At 38.4% G+C, this 10,266-nt stretch overlaps 1 protein-coding gene across 1 annotated transcript; it reads right to left on the bottom strand.

Annotated features, from left to right (window-relative positions):
• Nucleotides 1-882: 882 nt before the first annotated feature.
• On the bottom strand, nt 883-3,798 carry hapln2 (hyaluronan and proteoglycan link protein 2; the record flags this gene model as incomplete). The annotated part of the gene is made up of 6 exons (XM_079836588.1): nt 3,668-3,798; nt 3,498-3,596; nt 3,006-3,365; nt 2,546-2,662; nt 1,936-2,118; nt 883-1,160 (listed from the first exon to the last, which is right to left on the bottom strand). Exons 2-6 carry the CDS (start codon nt 3,589-3,591, stop codon nt 883-885), a joined length of 1,032 nt encoding a protein of 343 aa, XP_079692714.1. The 5' UTR covers nt 3,592-3,596; nt 3,668-3,798.
• Between the last annotated feature and the right edge of the window lie 6,468 nt (nt 3,799-10,266).

The raw sequence follows: 10,266 nt of genomic DNA, 5'->3' as shown, positions 1-10,266 counted from the left end.
TCAGTCTTTATTCACTTTTTTCTCATGGTTTCTCAATATAATTCATAAAAGTATAGAATATAATCGAATTGTTCTAATAGGGGCTCATTGTAACGCAGTGTGACAACATGCCCCAACTGAAGCAACTGGGATTTAACAAACTTGTGTCTTCTGATGGTTAGATCAGCATTAAAGAACTATCTCAACTGTTAAATAACAGATATAAGATTAAAATAATATCAGATTTGTCTAATTTTAAATAGTTTTCTAAGTAAGAAGTTTACTTTTGCTATGGTTAAACAAATGTTCAGCGATTTCTTCCAAAGACTTTTGAATTTTGGCACAACTTTTTGTATATACACCAAGTTTCGTCATCCTAGCATGTGTGGACATTTTTAAACCATGTGCGTCACAACTAACCATGTGTTAGGTTGTGCCCGCTCTCCCCTACATCTCAATTTCAATTTCAAAAATTGACCTTTATGACTGGTTTTGTGGTCCAGGGTCACATATATTTAATGCCTGTTGCAGTTGATATATACTGCATAGCACAGCTTTAGTCAGAGCTAAAGAGTTAGCATTTCAAGCTAGCAGCTATTCAAGCAGGATAGCTTTCTGTAAAGACTTTCAGCCATTCCACTCTTAATTTGAAAGAGCCGTTTCCCCAGAAGGATCTAATATGTTCTGCTTTAAAACAAGCTTATTAAATGAACTGTTAATAAACCAGTGCTAGCTGTAACCCAGAATGCTAAGTGTATAGCTCATAAATTTCCTTTCCTGCAGCTCTACACTGCTTCATTCTGTACAAATGAAGGATACATTCTGAACCTCTTTAGGGACTTCACCTTTAGGCTAGTGTGCCATTCAAGTGCAGACAACCTGTTGAAATTTACCAGACAGCAGTTACCTGTAGCAATAAGCCCCATAAAGATGCAAAATTTCACTGGGATACCCAAAGCTCCGAACCCCTGGTTCTGCAATCCCTCCACAACGCTCCCTCGGGTTGATGATGGGGAATCGTACACTACCATCCTGCAGCCAGCCTCCATCACAGCGGTCCAGCTGCTGAAACTTCCAAGATGAGTACATCTGACCAGTCCTCGCTAGACTGCCACCCTCCCGTCTGCAGGCATGTTCAGCCTCAACAAAATTCAACTGCCCTGGAATGAAGAAAACAGAGCCTGGGAAAGCAAAAAAAAAGTGAGATATCTTTTTAAACATTATTGCATTTTTCTATTGCATTTTTGTCCTGGTTTTCTTGGTGCAATTCCTGTATATCTGTAATTGACATTCAACTCTCCAGTGCCATATTCAACAATTTCATGTGGGCATAGTGAAAGTTAAAATTTCTTTTTACAGAATATGGCAGACTGTTTGTCTGTCCAAAATCCAAAAACAACATATCTGACCGGGTGTGTCTCTTTTCTTGTCTATTTGGGGAACAAATGTCAACTGTTTTTAATAGCCTTTTGTTTTAAACGGATAGTTTAGTGGGGAAGATCTCTCCTAGAAATCGCCCTGTCTTCAAGCTGATTCAATTTACCTGTATATAGGAAAGCATCACAAAGACACACGGATGTTAAAACTTTTGGGGTTTTAAACTACTGTTCAAAGGTTTGGGGTCAGTAATAATTTTAAAGACATCTTGTTGTGTTGCTTAATTTTTTTGTATGGAAACCATGATGCATTCTTTTCAGGATTCTTTGATGAAACCAAACAGTTAGTTGAAAACAAAAGCATTTAGTTAACATAAATGTGTTTACGGTCACGTTTGATCAATTAATTACATCCTTGCATAATAACTTGTGTAGTGTATAAAGATTTTAATTTACGGTACGTGGGAAAACCTCTGTCCTAACATAATAGTTTTCATAATATGTCAAATATGTGAATTTGTTTTGACATCTTCTGAATCCCATTCTAATTCCAATCACAGCAGACTCCCCATTCACTGACCCTTAGTGGTAGAGGTGAAGCAGAAAGCATCATAGTGGTCTCGTGTTTTGTGACGAGGCCCATAACTTCGGATGCCTGATAGAAGATCCCCTCCACAAGCCGGCCGTGGGTGCAGGACTGGGTAATTTACAGTTCCATCGCTCAGCCATCCAGCATTGCACCAATCCAACCCTTCAGTCCAGGCTGAAAAGTAGGATCATACATGGATACAGGTATAAGCACCAAACACATACCAGCAGTCAACTTAAAGGGATAGTTCACCCAGAAATGAAAATACACTTTAGTTTAGGGTCCAATTCTCACTATTAACTAACTAACTATGAATTTTGCCTCAATAAACTCCTAATTACTGCTTATTAATAGTAAGTTAGTTGTTAAGTTTAGGTATTGGGTAGGATTAAGGGATGTAGAATACAGTCATGCCGAATAAGGCATTGTGTGCTTTATAAGTACTAATAAACAGCCAATATCCTAATAATAAGCATGCTAATAAGCAACTAGATAATAGTGAGAATTGGTATGTGTGGTATGTGTATCTTTCTTCTGTTTAACACAAATTAATATATTTTGAAGAATGTTGGCAACCAAACAGTATTATTATTATTATTACCCCGGTAAAGCTGCTTGTAGGTGGCAAGTGTTGCATCCTGTTCAGCACAAGCCTCTTTAGCTTCAAAGAAAGTAAATCTATACCGACCATGGTGACTCTGATAAGGAAATACAACCCCTGAAATACATGGTAAATTAATAATGATATCATAATGAATATAATAAAATATATTAATTATATTATGTAAAAAAAAAAAATATTTAGGATTCAAGAATCTTAAGTTATCTAAAACAATATATTGTTTTGGGATTTATTATTATCCTAATAATAATAATAACAATAGTTAGGAATAACAACAACAAGGCTACTACTCCTACTACTACTATTAATCATAAATAGTAGTTGTAGTCTTGCTGTTGTTTTTTCTTTTTATTACTTTTGTTGTTATTATAATTATTATTATTATTATTTACTGTTGTTATAAAAGTCAAGATTAATACTGATTGTCGCTCTGTCTTACCTTCAATCCTCAGAGTAATAATAACACTTTCATCCTCAATTCCGTTGATCAGTTCACAGCGGTAGCTGCCGTCATCTTCCAGCTCCAGATCGGTCAAACGGAGGGAAACATCCAGGTCATGTGCACGCAGGAGAGACGCTCGAGGCCCCAGTGAGCCATACTGCCTATCTGCATGTCCATTTGTTATAAGCACTACGTTTTCCACTCCTTGACTAGGAGGGTCGATTTTAGTCCACTTTACTCTATAATGCAGTGGTTTTAACCTCATCACACAGGGCAAAATGCCTGTGTGTCCACGACGAGCAGTGACCTCAGCATATACCAGAGGTTCCAAAAGGTATTTTAGCTCTTTACCCTTGTCTAGAAAAAAACATTGTGAAAACATTGTGTAATTTCATAGTATGTTAAAAATGTGTACAGAAACATTTTTGAAATGACTTTGAAATCATGTTTATATTGTAATCACAACTTCTCTAATATCAACTGCAATACCTTGATTATGATGGTGGTATTTTGCCGAGGTACAAAAGAACAAACAGGGTGAAATCACTAGCAGAGCGATAGAGTTCATTGTGGATTCCACCATTTCCCCTAAACAACATAATGATGGTTATAGTTTTATTGATATTTGAATGAGAGAAAGCGGAAAAGAAAAGTCTCACCTTAGTCTTTAGGCTTCTTCCTCAATTTAAAAAGGACACCCAGGAAAGTCCATGACATTAATCTTCTTTTCTTATGGAGTCACAGATGCTCTGCAGTGGAGAAACACACAGATCAGGGTCATCTGACAAGTGTTGGATGTGTACGCAGGCTTTTTCTCTCCTCTGCTCCAGATGTTAATGAGTATCACAAGGGCGCTCATTGTTCCTTTCAGCGACTCTTCTCTGAAAGACAGACCAGGAATGCCTGAAACCAGAAAACCTCAGATGATGGAGGGAACTGCACATTTTTGTGGTAGTCATAAAAGGTGTTGAGGTGAAAAAATATACGTTTCCAACCCACACAATGTTTGTTTTTGTTGAGGATGCCGAAGAATTAAGATGCTCATTTAACGATGTCTCCCAGGAAACAGTCAATGGGTGTGACATTTAGACTCAAAAATGTCTAAGTTTCATTGCATTAGATAGAAAATAGCCATTGTGTGTCAGGATAACCACAGGTGTACTTTATTACATCAAGAATGAACATGATCCACTAATGTTTGATAACCAGAAACTGAACAATACTTTTTTTGTCAACAAATCATTTTTTTGGTAAAATATTTTTTGGAAAGGTTTTTTTTTTATTTTTATAAATGGCTAAAGTTTTAATATTTTATTTTATTTAGATTGTTTTATATTATGTGCATCATTTATATACATGTACATCCAGCCCTGACCGGTTGAGGTATGGACTCCACTAGACCCCTGAAAGTGTGCTGTGGTATCTAGCACCAAGATGTTAGCAGCAGATCCTTTAAGTCCTGTAAGTTGTGAGGTGGGGCCTCCATGGATCTGACTTGTTTGTTCAGCACATCCCACAGATGCTCAATTGGATTGAGGGAATTTGGAGGCCAAGTCAACACCTCGAACTCGTGCTCCTCAAACCATTCCTGAACCATTTTTGCTTTGTGGCAGGACGCATTATCCTGCTGAAAGAGGCCACAGCCACCAGGGAATACCGTTTCCATGAAAGGGGAGACATGGTTTGCAACAATGCTTAGGTAGGTGGTAGTGTCAAAGTAACAGCCACATGGATGGCAGGACCCAATTGGTTTCCCAGCAGAACATTGCCCAAAGCATCCCACTGACTCCGCCGGCTTGCCTTCTTCCCATAGTGCATCCTGGTGCCATGTGTTCCCCAGGTAAGTGACGCAGACCCACCCGGCCATCCACGTGATGTAAAAGAAAATGTGATTCATCAGACCAGGCCACCTTCTTCCATTGCTCCGTGGTCCAGTTTTTATGCTCACGTACCCACTGTTGGTGCTTTCGGTGTTGGACAAGGGTCAGCATGGGCACCCTGACTGGTCTGCGGCTATGCAGTCCCATACGCAACAAACTGCAATGCACTGTGTATTCTGACACCTTTCTATCAGAACCAGCATTAACTTCTTGAGCAATTTGAGCTACAGTAGCTCGTTTGTTTGATCAGACCGCTTTTTTCACAGTTTTAGTTATTTTAATAACTTGAGTATAGTTTTTGTATATTTTTTATTTTTAGTTCATTATAATAACCCTGTTACTGACTAGACACTACATAGTTATTTTAATCTGAATAGAGTATTAGGTTGTGCTGTCATAATTGTTTGCATTGGTATGACCAATCAGTTTTAGCCATATAAACTAAGCTGAGCAGTTTGGCCAGAACAGAAAGAGGAAGTGAAATGGGCCATAGTTTGTGCTTTCTTTCTCTCTGTCTCTCTCTCTCTAACCTGGGAGCACAATGACAGCTTTGTCACTAAACTCCCCCAGCACTGACCCACAGGCAGCAGTGAGCATGCAAACACGAAAAGGAAACAAGCAGTTGAGAGAAGCGCTATAATGGAATTCAAGCATTTGTCAGTGTACTTTGCATTGTGCTGCCCCATCAATGGCTCTTTTTGTCATCCTCCACTGTTTGTGTTCCCAAAGGCATGTCTAGGTGACCTTTGTCTTACTCTGATTATTTTCATCTCGTTCACTCACTCCCAGTCTTCTATGTAAATTCTAATTTCAAACACTCTTAAAGCCACCATGAAATCAAACAGTGTTTAATGGAATTTATTCATGCACACATTTTCAAAAAAAATAAAAATAATAATGTGCCCTCGTAATCTTACATAAAATAACTTCCTGTCTCTCTTGCAGCTGAATCTCTTCTCTTCTCTGATGATGTGTTTACTGGCACAAGGCCAGGGCAACCTGTTACTCAAATCACAGCTATGGCAAACCACAACAATCCAATCAATCCCTTATGGACAAAATCAAATACATCCCTACATTTTGCCATTTTACTCAAATAAACACATACCAGTATGGAAGAAAAGACAACTTAAATGTTTTATTGTTATTTATTGACTAATTGATTTTTTTTTAGGAATTCCAGCATGCATGCAGGCAAATATAGACCTTAATAAATAGTTGATCAACTACGACCCTCTCCCACCCCCAAACCGTACAAGCACATGCAGTGCATCTGGAAAGTACAGCGCTTCACTTTTTTCACATTTTGTTATGTAATGGCATTATTCCAAAATGGGTTAAATTAATTATTTTCCTCAAAATTCTACAAACAATACCCCATAATGACAACGTGAAAGAAGTTTGTTTGAAATCTTTGCAAATGTGTTAAAATCACATGAACATTATATTCACAGCCTTTGCTATGACACTCAAAATTGAGCTCACGTACATCCTGTTTCCACTGTTCATCCTTGAGATGTTTCTACAACTTGATTGGAGTCCACCTAAGGTAAATTCAGTTGATTGGATATGATTTGGAAAGGCACACACCTGTCTATATAAGGTTCCACAGTTAACCGTGCATGTCAGAGCACATATCAAGCCTTGACGTCCAAGGAATTGTCTGTAGACTTCTGAGACAGGACTGTATGGGTACAGAAACCTTTCTGCAGCATTGAAGGTCCCAATGAACACAGTGGCTTCCATCATCTGTTAATAGAAGAAGTTTGGAACCACCAGGACTCTTCCTAGAGCTGGCCGCCCGCCTTAGTCAGGGACCAAGGGGTTCAGGGGGGACAGAGCTCCAGCGTTTCTCTGTGGAGAGAGGAGAACCTTCCAGAAGAACAACCATCCCTGCAGCACTCCACCAATCAGGCCTGTATGGTAGAGTGGCCAGACAGAAGCCACCCCTCAGTAAAAGGCACATGACAGCCCGCTTGTGGTTTGCCAAATGGCACCTAAAGGACTCTCAGACCATGAGGGAAAAAAAGTCTACACTCTAAAAAAAAAAAAAAGGTTCTAAATGGCACCAAAAATGGTTCTTGGCTCATAATCATAGGGGAACCATTTTTAGTGCTATATAGCACCAATTTTGGTGCTTCAGTGGTTCTTCAGCGGTTCTTCAGAGGTGCTATAGTACCTTAGTCAAAGAACCAGTGAAGAACCGCTGAAGACCCACTGAAGCACCAAAATTGTTGCTATATAGCACTAAAAAAAGGTTCCCCTATGATTACGAGCCAAGAACCATTTTTGGTGCCATATAGAACCTTTTTTTTAGAGTGTATGGTCTGATGAAACAAAGATTGAACTATTTGGCCTGAATGGCAAGTGTCATGTCTGGAGGAAACCAGGCACCGCTCATCACCTGGCCAATACCATCCCTACAGTGAAGCATGGTGGTGGCAGCATCATGCTGTGGGGATGTTTTTCAGCGGCAGGTATTGGGAGACTAGTCAGGATTGAGGGAAAGATGAATGCACAGAGTGTACATAGACATTCTTGATGAAAACCTGCTCCAGAGCGCTCTGGACCTCAGACTGAGGCGAAGGTTAATCTTCCAATAGGACAACGACCCTAAGCACACAGCCAAGATATCAAAGGAGTGGCTACGGGACAACTCTTTGAATGTCCTTGAGTGGCCAGCCAGAGACCAGACTTGAACCCGATTGGTGTGCCAAGCTTGAATAGGTGTGCCCATCATGCTCAAAAAGACTTGAGGTTGTAATTGGGGCCAAAGGTGCTTCAACAAAGTATTTGAGCAAAGGCTGTGAATACTTATATACGTGTTTTTTTGTGTGTTTTTTTTATACATTTGCAAAGATTTCAAACAAAAAATGTTTTTACGTTGTCATTATGGGGTATTTTTTAATAGAATTTTGAGGAAAATAATGAATTTAATCAATTTTGGAATAAGGCTGTAACAAAATGTGGAAAAAGTGAAGTGCTGTGAATACTTTCCGGATGCACTTTACACACCCATGCACACCCAGGTTTACTCTTTAACCTCATGTTAACCCAGCCCATGGGAAAGTAGGGTTTTAGTCAAGGTTGTGTAGTTCCAATGATGCATGTGCTCTCAGTTACAAGAGACAGTGTTTGACAAATGATAGACTCGCCCCAGAGGATAACCGTCTTGCCTAACTCTGATGTCAAGCCCAGGCTTGATGTTTTGTGACTCAGCACCCCCACTGCCATCTTCATACATTGTTTTGCTTTGGCTCCTTTATCTTTTGAACCATCAAACAAGTTCTAGCAGCATTAAATGACCGTGTGTTTGTGGAAATCTGATTCCTCAAAATAATTGTTTCCATGTACGCTACTGTTCAAAAGTTTGGGGTTGGTAAGATTTTTTTTGTAAACAGATTAATGCTTTTATTGAGCAAGGATGCATTAAACTGATCAAAAGTGACATAAGACTTTTAAATAGTTACAATCACATTCTATTTTTAAGTTAATGCTGTTCTTTTGAACTTTCAAGCAAAGAATCCTGTCAGTTTGCACAACTTTTTTTAATGTTTATCATCACCAAATCAGCATATTACAATGATTTCTGAAAGATCATGCAACACCGAAGAGTAATGGCATCTGATTATTAAGCTTTTCCATCACAGAAATAAATTACATTTTAACATTACATTTGTAAAATATATTAAAATGGAAAACATTTCATTTATACTGTAATAATATTCCACACTGATACGGTTTTTACCGTATTTTGTATTAAAATAAATGCAGCTTTAATTAGCATATATAGTAGATATTAAAACAATTTTTACTGCCCCTTCAATTTTTGAACAGTAGTGTGATATAGTATATAATGTGAATTTCTAATGTGGGTGCTTTTTGTGTTTCATAATAATGACATTATTGGAGTTTAGACAAATTAAAGATGATATGTTTAGACAGCTCATGTCCAATCAATTTTATATATGAGTGTAACCAGCAGAATGTAGACTAGGTGTGTCATTTTTGGTGTTTAGCGGTTTCATACCATTATCATCAATACCCTGGCAGATCAGTATGTGGGTCTGTCATAACCAAACACTTCTCTCTCTCTGTGTATGGACAGTAGCAGGTTAATCAAGCTTTAACCTGAAGCGTGACTGTGTACATGTGACACAGTGCAGTTTCAGACAGGCTCACTTTATCTGGAGTCAGACTAAAGTCAAACACTGATTATCATTAAGGTGATAGAAGAGCATTTTAGGTGTCCAAATCAATGTGAAAATTCAAGAGAACTGGATTTCCATCATGTATCACCTTATGTTGTATGAGCGAAAAAGTTTTGTTCCTTTTTCAAAGAGTATGTGTGTGTGTTTTGTGTACATGTAGTTGTGTAAACTTGAATGGTTGAAACACGATTGTGGAGCACTTTGTTTGAGCTACAGCCGTTGACAACTCCTGACAGGAACATCTCTGGGCAGTTTTACACGCCTTTTATCAGTAGGAATTCTATTCTTTGCAATAGAGTCTGCTGTCCCCGCTGATGGGCTGAATGATAGGACTGGCTACATCTTCGCACATTCCTCTATGAATAGCCATTTCATTCTCTGTTTGGTCATATGTTCATTGTCTGCCGCTAGCTTGAGATTCTTATAGTAGATTGGCACTAACTTCTGATCAGATAAAGTTCTGGGGAATGACTGTGTGATTCACTCACATGCAAAGTGTGCTCCGGTTTTACAGCACGAAACGTTCTGCATCACTGATTTAGCTCTGAACCCACTGTTTGTAGTAATAATTCAATTAAAACATTTAAATTGGAATTAAAGGCACAATATGTAAGATTTTTGTATTAAAATATCCAAAAACCACTAGAACAGCGTTATATATTTTGTTGACTTGTGTACTTACCAAGAATGTTTAAATCCAGAAAAATAAGCAATTTGAAGCGGGACATGAACCATGTCTGTGCGTCGCCTATCAATGACATCATACCCACGTTAACCTCAATTTCCAGTTTTATTTTGTAGAAACCTTGGAAACACCAAAGACGCTTTAATAGATAATGTGTTTTATTAGACAGGTGAGCAACTGTTTGGATACATTAATCGACAGAAAATGAATCATTGTTACATAGCTCAACAAAGTTAGTAGTCTTATTGTTTAAATCTCGTTTTCTTGATTTACAGCGAGTACCATGTTTTACCATGCCTGATATTGATCTAGCTTACTGCAGTGTGCAACAAATGTATCATAGTAGCTACCAAGTGAACGCACAGAGTAGCATTATAACATAACTTTCAACACACTCAAATAATGTATCTAATATGATAAACAGTGCTGCGTTACCCTACATACGCATGACCGGAAGAAGCGAAAGCGGTCGTCTGCGGCAT

Source organism: Gobio gobio (genome assembly GCF_949357685.1).
Source record: "Gobio gobio genome assembly, chromosome: 15".
Lineage (NCBI taxonomy): Eukaryota > Metazoa > Chordata > Actinopteri > Cypriniformes > Gobionidae > Gobio > Gobio gobio.
Note: the sequence above shows the minus strand (reverse complement) of the source record. Positions and strands in the feature narration are given on the sequence as shown.